Source organism: Pithys albifrons, chromosome 17 (assembly GCF_047495875.1).
Source record: "Pithys albifrons albifrons isolate INPA30051 chromosome 17, PitAlb_v1, whole genome shotgun sequence".
In the NCBI taxonomy this organism is placed as follows: Eukaryota; Metazoa; Chordata; class Aves; order Passeriformes; family Thamnophilidae; genus Pithys; species Pithys albifrons.
Genome location: NC_092474.1, coordinates 2,708,784 through 2,727,601, shown reverse-complemented (window position 1 = coordinate 2,727,601; position 18,818 = coordinate 2,708,784). Strand labels below are relative to the sequence as shown.

The 18,818-nt window shown below is 40.8% G+C and overlaps 1 protein-coding gene across 2 annotated transcripts in view; it reads right to left on the bottom strand.

Moving 5' to 3' along the window:
* Window positions 1-7,004: 7,004 nt before the first annotated feature.
* GALNT9 (polypeptide N-acetylgalactosaminyltransferase 9) overlaps window positions 7,005-18,818 on the bottom strand; it is a 141,056-nt gene continuing 129,242 nt past the window's right edge. For both annotated transcript variants that reach the window (XM_071572319.1, XM_071572320.1), the window contains 2 exons: window positions 13,471-13,638; window positions 7,005-12,775 (listed from right to left, as the gene is read on the bottom strand). In XM_071572319.1, coding sequence (XP_071428420.1) covers window positions 12,629-12,775; window positions 13,471-13,638 — 315 coding nt within the window. In that variant the 3' untranslated portion in view covers window positions 7,005-12,628. The remainder of the gene's footprint in view (window positions 12,776-13,470; window positions 13,639-18,818) is intronic.

The following is an 18,818-nucleotide window of genomic DNA, read 5'->3' as shown; positions in this document are numbered from 1 at the left end:
CTTCCCTGAAAAGAAAGCCTTTAGGAGCCAAAATGTCTGGACTTTTTTTTTACAGTCCATTGCTCAGAGGTGGTCTGAGGGATAAATCAATCCATTTTAAAACATTTTCTGGCATTATTTTTCACTCACACGCATTAGCATAATCTAGTTTGATCACAGCTCTAGAAATTTACAGCTCTGAACAGAACTTCTAATGTTCTGAGACTCAAAAAGCATCTCCTTATCAGCATTTCTCTTCCTTTGCAAGGTCAAGGTGAGGACAAGGCCTGTTTGCCTTTCCTGTGATTAAATGCAACACTACACAGCAAGAAAGGGGAGTACAAAAGAGCAGATACCTGGTCACACATCATTATACTGCCCTTTCAGGAGGCAGGCAATGACCTGGAGTCACCTCCTCTGAAGTGACCACCTTGAGCTTTGATTGCACTTTTCCAGAGCCCGTGGGACTCAGTGCCCACCCAGCCCCTCCTGGGCAAACCCGCTGCTCATTCTTGCACCTCTAACACATCACGACAAACCCCCAGCCTGCAAACCTGTTACTCCTGGAGTTATCTTTAGCACAGTAATCTGAAGTCATTATTTATTTATCCCTTGCCAGTGGAGGTGGATAATTAGTGCATAATTTGAGGTTTTCTGGGCATGACAGCCTGCTCTGATAACTGCCCCTAGTCCTGATTAAATCTCTGCCTCAGATCTCCCAGCAGCACCTCATGTGAAAAAATTCCAGGCTCTGCCAGTATCAGGTTTCTGTCTCACAGTTTGAAACCATCATGAATGTTTTGGGGAGATGGAAGAATTTTAGGTAGAATTTTATTTTATTTTCTGAATCTTTATGTGACTAAAGGTTGGTTTGCATCCAAAGCACCTGTGAGAGTGTGGATGTCACTGCAGGGGAACTTCAGGTTTTAAAATAGCATTAGGAACAGAGAGACACCCAGGCCTCAGAAAGGAAAACATAACTGAATGCTAGAAAAGTGAATTCAGTGTATTAAGAAGTGTATTAGGACTGCTCTGGCCCACACCCCATGGAGAATATGCAGGAGCTGTTACAATCCAAACCCTCAGCAGCCTCTTGCTGGAGTTCTGGTTTCCAAGCGCTTGTGGTTCCCTGGTGGGGTTCAAACCATGTCCCCCCATCCTCTGGGGCACAGCCCTGTCCCCCAATCCGGGGGCAGGCTGTGGCTGGGTTTAATGAGGTGTTGATTTTGCAGATGGAGGCAGTGGTGGGGTCGCTGCTCTCTGCCTGCAGCGCCCAGACTTGTTCGCTTGTGGTGAGTGAGAGCAGCAGATTTTATACGTGGAGCTTGGAAAGGTCACAGCTCTCTGAAGCCTGCAAGCTGGATTGCTGTCCCCTTCATCCCTGATTCACTAAATGCCAGTTAGCTGAGTGGCCTCAGGCAACAAATTAAAACCAGTGGGATAAAATGGACCATCATTTCAGATTCATGGAGTGGAGTTCTGGGCAGATATTTATTTAAGACTTTTCTTCTCCCATAAAAATAACTGAGTACTTACTGATTCTTTTTCCACACTGTTTCTCCTCTTTTGTTCCCATTTTCTTACTGTTGGTGCTCTTCCTGAGAGCACAAGACTAAATAATAGGCGAGCCCAGCCCAGGGACCACCTGGGCCCCACATTTCTGTGGCTCAGTGAGTCAGAGCTCTGGCCCCATCGACCATCCCAAGTGCCAGGACCAGCATGATGAGCATTAGAGGGGAGGGATGATCTGCCCCCTGTTTCATGGTCAGAAGAGGGAAGAAAGGAGGTGTCCAACCACTACTTGTGTCATCAGGCTCCAGGGGCTCCAGTTGTGTCATCAGGCTCCAGGGTATTCACAATCTCTTCAGAGTGTGCTTTGGACACATCCAGATGTTGTACTGGAAGGTACCTGCATTATTTATCTGAAACCTCCCAGGTCTCACAGACAGGCCTTTCCTGGCCAGAGTGGCTCATCCTCACAGCACAGCAGGTCCAGGACAGCTGTTCTCACCTTCGCTGTGTCCCAGTCTGGCTCACACATGGACCAAAGAGCTTACCTTGGGTACCACCAAGGGACAGAGGGATCCTGGCACATGCATTTCCTCAATCCCTCTGTGGATACAGATTTGATAAAGGCATCCTTGACAGAGACTGACTTCTAGAGGCCAGTCCAACACCCCAACCCATAACTATTCCACAGATGATGAATAGATGTCACCCCAAACTCCCATCACAAAACATCACCTCTCAGCATCTTAATAAACACACTTCTTTCTTTCCTTGGACTGATCCCTTATTACATTTCAGGGCCCAGCTTCCTGAGGACAGGTTCATTTGCTAATACATGAATCATTATTGCTTGGAGCCTCTGAGCTAGCATGTTTTATGAGCATGTTTCAAAATGTATTTGATGGCTGTTAGAAATCATTCTGGTTCACGCTCGACAACCAGGCCAACCCAAGCCAATATGCTCTGCCTGGCACTGTGCAAAGATGTTGTGAGAATTTAATTACTAACTGCAAGTTACTGTGCATATGGTGAATTTTAAATGGACTGTTTCTTTTTTTTTTTTTTTTTTTGCCTTCAAGATAAAAACACCCAGTTATTTAACTCCAGCTTATTAAGATCTCTATCTAGCAGTTCTGATAAAATTGTTTCAGATTGTACACCCTACAGAGAACAGCAGGATGCCTTTTCCTATCCAGGAGCTGCTTGCAGACCATAAATGCCATCCAAGCCAAAGGGAGTCCTCTTTGCCCTTCTGTAAGCCTGGGCTAAACATTGAGAGATTAGATTTACTTCACTGCTTTCATGTAAGAAAGCTTTTGGAAAAACATTTGTTTTATGTGATAAGGTACAACAAAACATCACTAGAACAGAACTTCTTAGTCCTGGCAGAAAGAGCCTCACCTTGGGGAGAGGAGGGAGGGATGGATAGTGGAGGCATAGACTGTAAAAACACACTCAAAATAGCTTAAATCCACTTACTCTTTACTTCTCATCTTTTCCACTATTGTGATGGTGCTGATGCTCTTCTACTGTTTGGCTTCTATGAAAGCTCTGTGGTGTTTGTCACCCTGATATTTACACACCAAGTAAATCAGAACTTAATATTGAATCAGAGTTCAGCACAAGAGGAGGAGGAAGAGTTTCCAGAATGTCTCTTACTTAGATTATATGTATATATGGCATATTAGACCTCCAGATTTTCATAAAGTCCTCAAACTTGACACAAATTAACTGATCAGGAGCCTCATTTTTCTAAGCAGGCAATGGTTTTCTACTTGTTTGAGCTAAATATTTAGCTGGAAAAGAATAATTCTGTGAGACACAATTATTGTGTTTAACTCAGACTAAATTTATCAATGCATTTTATAGGAAAAGATAAAAAGAAAAACAACCTACAGGTCCCTTGTTTTGAATTGTGCTCGAAGAAATGAAAAATTTGCTTTGAAAACCTTAGAATTGTAAGGTTTTGAATAGGTGTAAGAGTTAGACAGAGTTTCTTCTACTAAACCCTTGTATAAAGGAAAAAACCTTGTGTCACCCTGGCCTGATGGACAGCAAAAAGGGTCTCTGATTCAGACTTCAGAAGGGAGCTTTGGCTTCAGGATCAAACCAGAAGGCAGGCTCCTAAGAGATGAAAAGTGTCCTGACTTTTTCTCTGCTAAGGCTGAACACAAATCCTTCAGTGCCCCTCAGGAGCCCATTGAAGCTTTGAACTTCATTTCTGTTCAGAAAAAGAAGGCACAATGCAGGAGCCTGGGGAAAAACATGGCTTGGCCATGCTGGGATATATTCTGAACATTTTAAAAAACCTCCAACAAGGTTATCATCCAAATTGTGTTTTTCCAAAAAACAAGGAAAAACATTTTCAAAATACCTGTGGCACTTCAATGAGTCAAGAATAACTCACAGTGAGTTTTACTATCTAAAAAAGGAAAATGTGGAGCCAAAGTTGGTTAGGTTCAGGTTCACAAAAATGTTTAACTAGTTTAGCTTTGGTGAGTTGGACCTCAGCTGATCTGCTTGATCTTCACTTGCACCCTTGATGCAGATTCTTGTCTCCCAAGCCTCCCTCTGGTCAGCAAGCCCAGAGCACCCAGTGTTTGTCTTGCCCACACCTCCTCTGCAGGGGGAGAGTGGCCAGGTCAGCACCTCACTTACTCAGAATCATCCTGAACAGGCCCAACAGTTTGCTAATTGCTTTTCAATAAAAATCAAGCAGCCTTGCAATGAAAAGAGCCATTTATTCCGTTCAAACGCATCATTTTACTGTTTAATTTCCTCCTTCTTGCTGGTAGGTGGCACCAGTTTCTGCACAGAATGCCAGTGCTTGGAGTACATTTCAATAGGTTTTGGCAAATGTTTCACTGCTAACACGCCACAGCCCTGACCTGTGTGTTTTGGAGCTCTGTCAACAGATTAGGCAGATTTCACTGTAATAAACTGCAAAGGCAGAAAAAGCTTTCCTGAATCCTGATTAAAATTTCTGTATTAAAGCTCAGTTATTCATGCAAAGAACTCAGAGCCTTATCACTCCATGAATTGCTGTGTGCCACTTCATGCCTTCCAGACTGGACAGTGCAGCCCAGTCTGTCCTCTTCAACTCCCAGTTTTCCAGTTCAAGGAAATCCTGATATGTCTTGCCCTCCCCTTTCCATCCCAATCCCATGAGTCCAAATTATGACACTGCCACACAATCTTTTCCTTAAGAACTTTTTCTGCCAGCTGGACCCACCCAAAGACTCATCTTACAACCTCCACTGTCAACAAGACAAAGGCCATTAGGAAGCTCTGCCTGGCTTTTCTAAAACAAATAATGTTGTACACGTGGTCTAATGAATGTCACACCACACTGCTGGTCATGCTTTTACCCCCTGTAAACAACAGAATTATTTTTGGTAGTTAGAAGGCTCCTTTTTTCCAATGCAGGTCATCTACATTAGTAACACACCTGAAATAACTTATACATGAGGGAGAAAGGTTGATAGAGGAGGATTGAGCCTAAAAGGAAAGTTGGAGAATATGGTTAAGCAATAGAAGTGAGTTTATGCCAAGAAGAATGCAGTCCAGAAAAACATGGCACTAAATTAGCATGGAAAGGTCTGAGTTTTGTTTTTTGGTTTTAGGATTATAGTTGGTTTTAAGGACTGAAATAAACTCTCGGATTAATTCCCATGTTAGGAATATTTCATAAATTGTAGCAAAAAGAGAAGTTTTTTGTTTGTTTCCTTTTAGCTCAACATTACAGACAAGAAAATGCCTGCCCTTGTTTTCTTGTTTTAAATTCCAGATTATCAGTCAAGATGCAAAGGCAAGTCTAACTAATATAAGTACTCAACTACATTACAACAGACAGCCAAAACAAAACAAAAAATGACCAAGTGTAGGCTGAAAAATCATTATCATTGCCACTCATTGCACATATTAATGATTCATGGGGGATTTATGAAGATATATTGAACAAAAAAAGAAGGGTGGCTACATCCATAGAATACATTTTTCACAGTGAAAAATCTGAGATTTAGGGTAACTTTCACAGTACAAACGTTGTCAGATGTAGAATTGCTGCCAAAATATTTATATGAACCTAATTTTGCTGGATATTATTCAGCAAATATTAATTCTAGCAAGCATGTGGTACCTTTAAAGGTGGTGCTTCTCCTTCCAAGAAATGCTGGCTTGATCATAAAAGGAAGTTGAGTCTACAGAGAAGTGTTCCCCCTAGAGAGAGTCCTCAGCGTGGAGGAAATGCCTCACCCTAAAAAAGACTGATCCTGGAGATGGAGATAAATCTGCCAAGGCTGTCAGGCCACTCCTTCTGAGGCTGGTTGTGTGGTTACCCACCTGAAGACTACACCCAACCCTACCCCCTCTGGGTAAACCAGGGAGCTGCTCAGTGGCTGCTCTCCCGATTAGGGCAGCACTGACCTTGGAGACATCAGGGAGGAGTAAGCTTGGGCACTCAGGTCTCACCCACCTAATTCAGCTGAACCAGAGGGGTGCAACAGAGTCAGGAATATGGCAACATGTCCCACCCTGGTCCTCTGACTGTAACCCATGGGGGGCCCCACAGCCTCTCCCAGCAGGAGCAGCAGGAGCAGCAGGACAGGGAGCTCTCCCTTGCACAATCAATAGAGGTGTGGGATCCCTGCTCAGATGCTCTGTGCTCTATGACCACAAATTGCAATCTTTGTCATACACACCAAGAGAGGAGAAAGAGCCTGGCTGAGATCCAAAATCAATGTTAAAACCAGCCATGTATGTTTTATACCACTGAGAAGTTCAGAACCCGATCGGTTCTCACCCTGCCGTCACCCAATCCCAGAGATGACACAGAGCATCTGCTTGTGTGGTTACAAAGTTGTTTGCTAGTGATACAAAAAAAGCATGACACTCAGTTCAGAAATATATTTTAAAACAGGATGACAGAGGTCAAACTAAGAAGGGTGTTAAAAAGGAGCTGGCAGCAGTTATTCACAGTTTTTCACCACCAGAGAACTACAGGGCACCTTATGGAATGAAAAGCAGAGAGTGGGACTCGCAGCAATTGTGAGGTTTATTACAGCAGGATGTTGTGACATCCAGAGGTGTAAGTGGATTAGATACACACAGGCCCACTGTTATTAAATCTAATGGTTGGGTTGGTGTCTACAACCTCTATCTTGGGAAGACTTTACCTTGAGAAATTAGGGGGAGATGAAAGGATCATTCTACATTTTCCCTGTGTCCTATTTCACTTTTCTAACCATCAATTATTGCCTGTTTCCAGTGATGAGGTGACAGACTATGTAGGCCTCTGGTAGAAGTGTGCCAGTACTGAGAACTGTCATCAGTTCAGTTTGGGATGTGCATACCCAGGGCCAAGTTTCTGATGTGTCTTCTCTGGCATGCACAGAGCTCATCTGCTTTAGAACAGCTCACAGTCTGCTGCAAAGTGTGCTGTGCTCTTCTCAACTATGGGCTGACTACCTTTCAGAACAGATTATGTGCAATTTAAATTTTAAAATGCTCTCCCAGTTTTCCTTTGTGTGACAACTTAGAATTTTAATGCAAGTATCCAAATGTACAATGGTAAAACATGCAGCTCATGTCAGCAGTAAAATGCATAGTAATTTATTAACTTTTTGAGTGTGAATACAAATTGATTTGATGATGTGCCATATAATGAAAAATTATTCGCAGTCACAACTTGCATTCTAGTTGCTGCATTATTTTTTTTTTTAATTAAACATTACAAAGAGTTTGAAAACTGCACCACAGGATGGCCAACAGGAAACTGTAACACTATGAAAAGTAATGAGGGTTTCTACATGATTTTGAAAAATGCTCTTGGTTCATAAATTATGTCCTTCAAAACAGGCTGCCATATATTGTTTCACTTGGTATTTGTAAGCATTCTTGGCCAACCTCTCAAGTCAGTATCTTCAGTTATATGTCATTAATGTTTTTATAATATAAGTCAGTGTATTTTGTAAAACCATTCTGAAATCCATTATAATGTACTAAAGAGGTCACTGTATGTCTCTCCTTCTACTGTCATTGGTGGCTGGGGGATTGTGAAGACAGAGCTGAAATCTTCACACAGCACAAGCATCCCACATCTTTATAGGGACAAGGAGATTGTTAAGAAAGTATCTGGAACTGATTAATTACATTTTGGAGAAGATGTAAATATTGGTGCATTTTGTGTCAAATTCACTGATCATTATTAACTATATCATTTCAGTATCTATTCCTTGAGTTCCCTTAGTTCACCAGGTGAGCAGACTCCATGTCTAGCAGAATACACTCAGTGGCATTAGTGTTTCAAGAATATCCTGGTACCACACAGGAAGCTACAAATATGTCATGCACAGACTTCAGTAGACCATGATGCCAGTTAATGTACTTTCCATGTAGTCAGTAATTAGAGCTCTCACCTCAAGTCACACAGAGAAAAAGAATATCAAATTCTATGACTGATCCCTTGAACAGGTCTTCCTGCTGAAGCAATACAAAGGCTGTATTGGGATTCCTTCCAAAGAGAACATGATGTTAAGTTTACTGTTGTGACATCTGGATCTAGAGACATGTGAAGACCTGATCCTTCCTTGGTTTCTGTCCACCTTGTTAGCTGGAACTTCTAAATTGCAATACCATCTTTGGTCTGTGCCATGAGCTCCACCCTTGACTTTAATCAGCACTAAGAAGCAGACAGGCAAAATAGCTGCAGTCAGAAATGTTCCAAACATCTTCAGTCAAGTGAATTCTGACAGTTGTTCTTCCTCCCCAAGCCTTTCATGAAAAGCCAAAGGTATTTGTGTCCTAACTGGATAATAATATGCCAAACTCCCTATGAGCTACAACTTCTATTAAAGTTCATTGTATAACCCAACTCACTGGATCCCAAAATAGGCCATAATGTGCTTTTGCATGTCTGTTAATGAACCATTTCAAATGAACACTGGATATTGAAGGAATTACATGCTGTGTAATTGATCTAAAGAACAGATTAGGACTGGTGCTATTTCATTAAATCTTATTAGCTCTGGCTTAAGTACTTAAAATTGCAGCTGTCCCGTGTCAGACAGATTACACCCCTTGTCACATGGGGAGTGAGGTTTTCATCTACTAGAGCACAGGTTTTAAAAAGGAGGATGCTGATGAAAGGGAATATAAACAAAGGACTGTGCAGGCCTCATCTTCAGCCACAACGAGCCCCAAAGTATTCATTTGAATGAGACAAGGAATTCAACACTTTTAAAATATGTGTGAAGACCTGTTGTTTGTTTCCCTATTTTGGTCTTAGCTCACTTCGATGGAACCCGAGTTTGGCTTCTTGGATGCAGAAGAGCCCTGAAGAGTTCTCATGGTTGAGCACAATATAGATCTTAAACAATTGCAAGGGAATCCACTGGGTCCTCCCGAAACACTTTCTTTAGTTCTTTTTCTCCTCGTTGCTTTCCACTGGAGCTTATCCTGCCTCAGGAACCAGTGAGCCAGCAAGGCTAGAGGAGTTTTGGCTGAGGAACAAATAGCTTTAATCAAGGCAAAACCAAATTCAGCTTGGAAAATAGTTACAGCTCTCAAAGGAGAAAGGGGTTTTTTTGTACCACAGGACTCAAAACTAAATTTTAGGGACCCTGACATACTTAGAAAAGTATATTTTTACTGCTTTGCCTTTGACAACAATGTGCTAGACTTGATGTTCTTTCTCATCTTCTGTTCTGTCTTCTGTCCTAGAACTGAGCTCCATAATCTCCCAAATCAAACAAAATAGCAAATGAAGACTTTAATCTGAATTTCCTCTACAAGGCACACTACACTACATTAAATACTTTTCAATATCTAGACTTCTACACTGTGGGAAACAAGACTGAAAATCTGCACAACATTAAGCAGGATTTCATATAATACTGAGGAGTGAAATACTGACAAAAGAACCATAGACTTTGGTTAAAACAGATAATACTCAAGGCTTTTTTTATTATTATTCCTTTGATGAGAGAATATTTAAGACCCTCTCACATGCAGAGTCACCATGTTAATACCACAGCCAAGGCAGTGGTTCATACAGATAAAGACTAAAGTAAAAATAATCCAACTGATGTGTTTTGCAAATATAAGAAATTATTTCAGCAAATCTTAAAAAAATGACAATCACAGAAAATACAGACTCCACCTTTAAGAGTTATTGAATTCTTTTATATTATTCTGTAAATCTCAGAGCCATTTATCACAAAAACCTGCTTTCCTTCTTATATTCCAAGTCTGGTTCTTGCAAGCCTTTGGCCTCAGCTCTCAGACTTGCCAGGTCTGACCCCTCTCAGACAGTGAGGCCACAGTCAAATATTCTGCACTGAGCACTGAAAATGTGCAGTGACAGAATTCCAAGACAACCAATTCTCTTTCATTATAGTGGTGTCATAGTGAAGGTTTGAAATCTTTACCAGTAAATGCAGATGTAGCTGGTCCTCTCAGCTTCAAAGCTCCTAAACTGCACATGCAACACTCCTTTTGTGATAGTAAATTTAAACCCTGGTATTCCTCTGAATATTGAGCCTTCCTTTTTCATTTACCCAGGATTTGAAGGGCTTGCTGACCCATTGCTACCCAAGGATCAAGTGTAGAGTGGAAATTCAAGACAAGAAAAAAAAAAGGGGGGGAAAATAAAGCATATTTGGTTCTGTTCAGTACTGTAACTTTATACTCCAAGAGTAAGTGTTTATAGTCACTCTGATATATAATTACTTGCAACTTCCAGCCATGTTCACATAAAATAGTCACCACTTACTCACTGGAAACACTAAAAATGGTGTGAATGACCTGTTACTGCCCCCAAAGCTCACCTGGTAAAACCATCTTTCCCTTCTTTTGCCTTCTCACCTCCCTCAAGGAGCAAAACTCCGTCAGAGCAAACAAAAGGAGAATGAAGCTTTCATACAATTTAAAAGGGGGAAATTGTATCTGGAGAGAAAATGAAAAGTCACTTACAAACACACTCCTGTACAAAGCTTTCAATAGCTGCTCCAGAGATGGTAACTGTAATTTTAAATTGTCTCAGGTTAACATAAGGAGGTTACATGCAGGGCAGCTCTTCCCAATCTATATTTAGCCTGAAGCTTCCTACCTGTTTCAGACCTGCAGGAAGGCTTGAATACTGTCCGTGATTTTATACTGTATTCCTTGATTTATTAAAGATGTTATTCTCCCTGCAGGTCTTATTACACTGTTCAAAGCTTGTGTTCAACTAACCATAAACAGAGAATTTGAAGCATTTTTATGTCTAGAATCTCACCCAGAATTATTCTTGTGTTTATATTCATGCACAACCTGGTCCACATGACATAAATAAAGATCAGCAATTAGCCACAAATAAAATCCAGGACTACTGGCTTTGTATGGCATCTTGCACCCTCTTTTTCAAAAATAGAGTTAGGGGAAATATAGTGATATGCTTCCTAGATACTGACCAAGAGTTGACAAGAACCGATGGGTTTTGCATGTTAAAAGTAAATATTTTATTACATATCATGCCCTTGAAAAATTAACTTTGTTTCCATTTGATTTTGTTCAGCATGCCTTGAAATAGAAATGGCAAAAGCTACTCGAGGAACAGATCACCAAGACTCTCAGTATTGCACTGACTGCAAATACCTCTTTTCCTGGCTTGGTAAAACAAAACTATTTTTTTTAAAGTTCTATAAAATATTAAACAGTGAAATTAAGAGATACCATTTGTGTCTCTCCTTCACCTATGACTGAATCTTCTGTACTGCAAAGATGTCTGACATGGACACACTCCCAAAACCTGCTGATGTTGACAGTGGCCATCAACTCTGACAGCCTTTTGGGTAAGACCTTGTCACTGCTGTGCCTGTGCACAGATCCTGCATGAACACTGGATACTTTATTCTCAGGTTCACAAAGATGCTGCCAAGGGGTCAACTACAGCAAAATATTTATTTTTCAGAGTAACAGGACTTATATATGCTCCCTGCCTCTTCCTCTAATCTGCCTTCTTATCACTAGGTTTGTGTTTGTTTTTCAAATACTGAAAAGATTTTGTTGGTTTGCTCAGGAGACTTGTCCAGACAGTGCTCACAAATAATATTTGCTCCTATTTGACAGGATGGGTGACAACATGGAAGATTGAAGGTTTTGAATTCCACAGGTGGCAACTAAGCCACTCAATTTATTTTAGAAGTGGAGTATCCAGATTCCAGGCAGCTTCTGGACCAGCACAGCAGTGCACCTGCATGCACAGCATTGCAGGAAGGAAACCTCCCACTCACCTACTCTGGGCTCAGGGGCCAAGCGAGGCCTCTTGAAATTCATCCCTCTACCAGGACATTTACTGCCTCAAAAGAGTTAAATATGCAAGTGCTATATTGTGATGCCTTTAGAGCCAACAAATGTAAAGTGTGGCAATCTAACGGAGCATGTGGCTATTTTACTTATTCAACATTTACCTGTGTCTATCTAGAAGAGGTCTCTAAAATGCTGCTTTTCAACAGCTTGAAGGTTGAGAACCACCTGTAAACATTTGCAGAACAGTCTCTTTCTAGAAATAGAGACTCCTAAACAATCAACCTTGAAATGTATCATATATTATATTATATTTCCAGTGTTATTTACAGATCTTCTTGTTTAGTACAACGAACCAGACATGCTGAAAAGGTGGGATATTTCCAGTCCTCTTTTATACGAAGTACAATAAAAAAGGCACATGATTATTCACCATAGGAGTTGTGCACCAGTCAAAAACTTAAAGCTAAAAAGCTACCCATCAGAGAACTCTCTTTATGAGGCAGTATTGGGATCTCTCCTTTGAACTCATCATAGAAAGATCTGTCTCTTAATTCCTCTAGGAGAGCTTAAGGAATCCACTTTCCTGTTGTGTTCTGATCTTCACAAGATTTCCAAATCAACAGAAAACTCTTGTTAAGCTTCCCACATCATCTACTGGAGCAAGGAAGAGTCAAACAGGGCATGTATGTGTCTGCTTTTGGTTTGGTCCTTTCTTTCCTTTGAATGCCCAACTATGGGGGACTCTTGAGAGCCAAGACCTGTTCAAACTAATTTACTTTAAGACAGATGCCTTTGCAAGGTATGGCACACTGAGCAATGGACAAGAGCAGGAGGGGCAGCTCTGCCCCAGCAGTCAGTGCCGGCCGTGTTTTATCCAGTTTCTAATCATCCATTTCTGCCCCGAGCACCTTTGTACAACTAATCTGAGCCCAAAATTTGCATCCTTGGACATTTCCACTTCTAGACAACGGCCAGTGTCTCTGCTGATGATTGGACCATTCTGGAAAAAAAAAAAAGAATAAATAAAAAAGATTAGAAGAAAGAACAGGAAAGGTGAAAAGACTAGAGGGAAAACAGTGCTGGATCTGCAGATCTGTAGAAAGCACTATAAACTGCCTGGAAAAGTATGTATTTATCAAGTGATAAAAGTCCCTAGAAAGTGCTAGAAATTCATACAAGGTACCAAAACAACTTGACAATTCTTGTTTTAAGAATTGGAAAAATCCTCCCCAGTTAGTATAAAATCTCTAAAAAAACACTAGCAAATCCCTACAGAGCTCAAGAAATCCCAGAAACTGTAATAATGCTTTTGAAAGCCCTAAAAATTACTTGAAAACTCTAGATCTAAAAATTCCTAGACAGGCACTAGAAAAATGCTAGAATAGTTCTGGAAACAAAAATTTCTAGACACTAAAAAAAAAATAAATTTACTAGCATGATCTTGACAATCAGTAGAGAAATCGAGAATATTCCAATCCAGGATAACCAAAAATTCCTAGAAAGCATTACTTCAAGATTCCTAGTAATAAAAAATATTCCTAGGAAGCACACAAAGTATAGAAAATATATTTGACTATTTCTAAAATGTATACAGGGGAATTCCTAGTCTAGCCTTCTAAAGACCTCCCTGTTTTGCATAAATATCCTCCAGAGCATAATTACTCTCAGATTTATGTCTGCAAGGCTCTTCCATACCTGTGTGAAATCCCAGAACCTCTGTGCTGGCCTCAGGACATCTTCACACTTCTTCAGAGTTGGTGTCCTGCCCTTGCCATCATCCACCAGGCATTTGGAGTCAGGCAGGAAGGCGGTGGAGCCCAGCGGTCCCAGCTGCAGGACGCCCTCGGAGCTGTACCGGACAAGCTGAGGAGAAAGGAAAGTTGGAGGTGCTGAGGGGTCCTGAGTTCTGCTGCACGTTGGGTCCATCCCTGTCTGGCACACGTTGCTCAAGGGCAAAGCTTGGGAACCTTGTTTTACCAACTGGGTTTCTCTCACCCAGAACACAAGATTCCCTTCTTTCACACCTCTGCTCCCCACCATTCCCTACTCACTATTTCACTGTAAAAAGGGCAATCAAGAAAGTGAAGTAATCAATATGTAAATCATGCCCACTCAGCAGGAGTTGATTTAACAAGGACACAATGTCAATTTGCAGTGCAGTTTGTTCTTAAGAGCTCTGTTAGAGGCTATTGATAGCAACAAGTCCAATTAGTTTTTGTAAATAAATGTCACTGAAAAAATCCAAGCATGCAACCAGTATCCAAAAATATGAGAGGGAAAAAAAATCATGAGGGAAATGGCAGCAAATTTGCTAACATATGCTTCAGGCCTAGATAATAAAGAATGACACTCTGATATTTCAGTTTAGTGTGAAGCACATTGAAGCAAAAATGCACGATGCTAATTTGGCAGTGGGCCAATACGTCAAATCAGACTTATCTACTTCTCACTTCTGTGTTTAAATGCAGAGTCATTAAACCAGCATAATATTTTGCCCTTCTTCCTCTAGAAGTGCAGCACCCAGGTGCCAAAAGACTGTAAAGTGGAGTCAGCTACGTGGCTTGCGTGCTGTGAGTCTGGATGCTGCAGGGTGAAGATGTGAGCCACCAAAGAAATGCAATTACCACCCAGGAAATTCACTGCCTGTCTGGTCTTATTGCTGTTATATGGCTGAAATTACTTAACAAGAAAGGGAAGGAAGGTCAGCAGTGCCTACCATTTATTGGATGCCACTGACCACTCTGTGAGATATCATTAAGAGTCAATCAAAAAAACTCAAATTAGAGTCTAGCTTTCTACCGCCATCCTTATTACCCTCAGAAGGATCCTGCTGTGAATAATCATTTCTTGCTGGTGGTAAAAAGAGCATGGTCTACTTGCTCCCAGACCAGATGCTCTTTGACATAGTGTGTGTTCATTTTCCCACCTGCCACTTCTGTTCAGAGCAGCCATGTGAAGCACAGAGTTAGAACTGAGCCTACATCAGAGAAATCAGAGGAACAACCACATGTGGATGCTCCTTGGTATGAACAGTGCCATTGTCAAGGCACTGTCTGCACACACTAAATTGAGATACTTTTGGGGATTTTTTTCTACTGTAAGGTTAGAGGGGACATATGTAAAAGCAAAGAAATTCAAAATATGAATGGACTGCCAGATTAGACAAATCATCTTCCTTTTTTTCACATATAAAGGAGCTGTGGAAAAAAAACCCAAAACAACCACAAAACTTCCTTTTTTTTTTTTGTTTTTTTGTTTTTAAATGAAACCTGTCTCTGTACCTCACACTTCTATTTAATGGGTTCTCAGCAGAGTTCAAAAGAACTGCAGGTATGGCTGAAACACTGACCAAAAATGTGTTCATCTTGCCATCTTTATTATCTTACTCCAGATCCCAAAATACCACCGAGCAACCTTGTTAGCTTTGCCTTACCTGGATAATCAGAACTGCTGTTTACAATGGGCTGCCTGCTCTGCAGCACAGGAACAATTTTCCCCGTGGTTTAAGATGAGCAATATTTTCTGTACTGGTATTAAAATGGTCTTAAATATTCTTTCTCTTCAGAATCTCAGTAGGCAGAATTGCATGTGCTTTGCATCACAGTAGCCACACTTGGGAAAGACTTTGATATACAGCAGCTTGTCAAAGCAGAATGGACCAGTTTTGCTTAGGCTTTAGAAGTGGAAGGTACATTAACTCCACTATAAACTATCCCAAGGATTGAAAGTGGCAGTTGTGTTACAGCTCGGCAGGGTCAGAGATGGCTCAGTGCAGGAAGCTGCTGTCTATACAATGATGAGACAAGTGGAACAGCATGGGCCTAATTTTCCTGAATCTGTACATTCTGTCAAGTCTCTATGGCTGTTTCAACAGTCATAAAAACTTAGGCTTATCCTAAAATAAAACAGAATTCTAAAAAAACACCCGCAAACAATTATCTGAATTGAGACTGTATTACACAGTAAAGCTTCAGTGCCTGCTTTGCAATTTAAGGTTCAGGGAACTACTATATGATTAATAACATCTCCCTCCAAAGACTTCCTATCCTAAGCTTCCTAAAGACAACAGAAGCTGTGAAAATAAAATAAGCATTAAAATAAATTGCTTATTACTGTAGACTAGAAAGCAGGAATTGAGATACAGCCAATGAAATGCTGAAAGTTACACCTGCTGTGTTCAAACTTGAAGTGTCACTGCCATATCCACAAAGAAACAATCTCTGAATTTGTGTTAGAACTGTGGACATACATCGTGTCAAATCTATTCCCAGTGCCAGCCAGCCAAAATAAAGTGAAAAAATCCTCTTTATTATGGAATATTAAATCGTATTCATTAAAAAAAGAAAGTTAGTGCAGGTTTTGATGGGCTGAGATCCTTAGGTATCCACACACTCCCATTTCAAGCTGCAGAATGGAAACAGAGTTTTACACATCACATGAGGATGGACCTTTGCTGGGTCTTTCTCTTTTATCTGAGAAGAGCTGAAGGACCCACATAAATGACACTGAAGCCAAGTGCTCTATTAAGTCCTCAAGATCTAATCCTGATGCCAAGTGCTCTATGGATGATGAGACAGGATATTTTTCCTTTCAACATTTATAAATCTGAGCAGAATGCAAAAGATGTCACAGGTTGTTTATCAAAGCCACCATACCTGGTTCAAAAATAGTGAGTGTTGCTGCCTATGGAATGTGATCCTCCAGGAACACTGATAAGTGGTAAGTAAATGGTAGCTTTTAACTGAAGGATTTGACTTCAAAAAAATCCATTCCTGCTAATTCCCAGTCAAGTGACAAAAGCACAAAATGATTACAGATAATTGTTTGCAGGAAACAGTTACATGGATGGGCCTGGCAGTGTTCGACACTACCTTTAATCTCTCTCTTTCACTCTTGTTCTCCAAGCAAAACAAAATCTTTAATGATCCTTCAGTCCTGCAGGTTAAGGCAAGCTGAAAGCTGCCATAGCAACTGAAACAGTGAGCTACACAGGAATCCCAAACCCCCTATGCCTCCTGAATACTTGTCACCATAAGACACACAGATCCCAAGTTACCAAACTTCCACATTTGCTCCAGAATCTTTCCCACCACTCCCTGTTCATCCTCCCTGCTGCCCTACGTGCAAATCTGGAAAGTCACAGCTCTACAAAGCAAAATGCTCAGTATCAGCCCTCCAGCAACAGTTTAAGCAGAGCCTTTCATCTCCTCTTATTCCATGTGTTTGCATAGCTGTGAGCTTCAGGAATGTGAACATTGAGTTCTGCCTTCCTTCTGCTTGATCTCATTGTAGAGGGAGTTCTTGCTCTCACAGCTGCAGTGCCTCCTCTTTTTCTCACTATGAAAGGGAAGGGAGGAGGGTGGAGAAGGAGGCTGTTCACCCTGGCCCTTCTATCCTAGGATGCTATTTTATTCTCTTCTTTCACTTACCATATAATCAGCTCCACATCACAGCTTTCCACACACACTCCCAGTATTTACACTGTAAGTCTTCTCAGATGGTTCTGCGGAACCTGCATGTCCTATAACCATACTAAGAAGCTTCCAGAACAACGTATTTCACCCCTGGGGGGTGTTGTATCTGTCCCCACAACCTCACTCTTTTTTTAAAATTTGTTTTACAACAAAGGGGTATAATGTAGTGCTGTAGAACCTCTGGGCTTTGCAGGTGATTGTACAAGGGGGCCACATGCAGAGGGGTAAGGCAATATATTCCTTTCCTATTAATCTTCTGCAGCCCTGGACTGTTTCTCCCAGTTGCATTTGCAAACCATTTTTTTCCTGAAAGTAAATAGACTCAAACTTCAGAATCAATGAACACATATAAAAAGGATACTACTTTTCTGTAAAATGAGTTTTGAAATCAGCTTGGATTGATGCAAAACCTTGACTGGATATCCCTGGCTGTTGGCTTATACTGACTTAGCTCAACTCAAATTCATTAAACTAAGCTGACATAAACTCAGGCTAAATGCATTCCAGAGCATCCATAGAAGAGCTTGTCCCTGTTTGAATAAAGAAATTTAAAAGCTGATGTCATTGACAAGGTGTGATTTATCATGGTGAAAACTGATCTTAGAATACACATCAGGAAAAGCATCTTGTTCATGGAGTAGTCACAGTGGAGTGGTTTTATTTTACCATTGTAATGCAGGACAACACCATTCGGAGCTGTGCAATATCCATGGGAAACAGATGGGTAAGAAGGAGATGAAAAGAACATTTTATCACAGATGAACAGCAATCTTAGCCCTAACTGAGTTTTCTTTAAACACTCGCCTGACTTGTGTTGGTTTCAGGGTATACTAAAATCACTGGTAAGCTGCTAGTCAGAATTGAAGAGTATGAAAAGCAAACAAGGCTGGAGCTGAATAGGGAGATCCTTTCACATTGGTAGGACACACAGAGCACTGGTGATAACCCAACTGGGGAAATGAGTTCCATATTTATATTAATTTACATTCAGCATGTACAAATAACCCAAATCTCGACTCAGTAGGGGTATTTTATGCCCTATGCTTGAGATGAGAAATGTCAGAAATGGAAAGCTAAATGCAGCAGACAACTATGCTCACCCAGGCTGATTAGAAGAGGGGCTTTAAAAATGTTTATTTAATATATTAAAACGCTTGCTGTCAACACCTTTCATGCAATGAGCTTGAATATCCTTGATTAGGGTTTGTGCAGCTGTGGTTCTCACACTGAATTAATTTTGTAAATTGTGGTGAGATGATAGAAGTTTTCCAGCTGTGTAATCATTAATTAACTTGGCTGCATTCGAGTGACTCCAACCCATGCTTGTCTGTGAAAAACTCTACTTAGATAAAACATCACCTTTGCCTTCACTTGGTGTTTCTTGCAGAATGAAAACTTTTTTCCTGATTTTTTTTTTTGTTCATTTGTTTGTTTTAAAGGGAAATGGAAACTGCTGCAGGATGGTTTGGCAGATTAACTTTTTGCCTTTCCCATACTTTGACAGTTCTTGCACACAGGGGATGCTTTGGATTTGAAGGGTTTGGGAAGAGTGACTTTCTCTTTTTATGT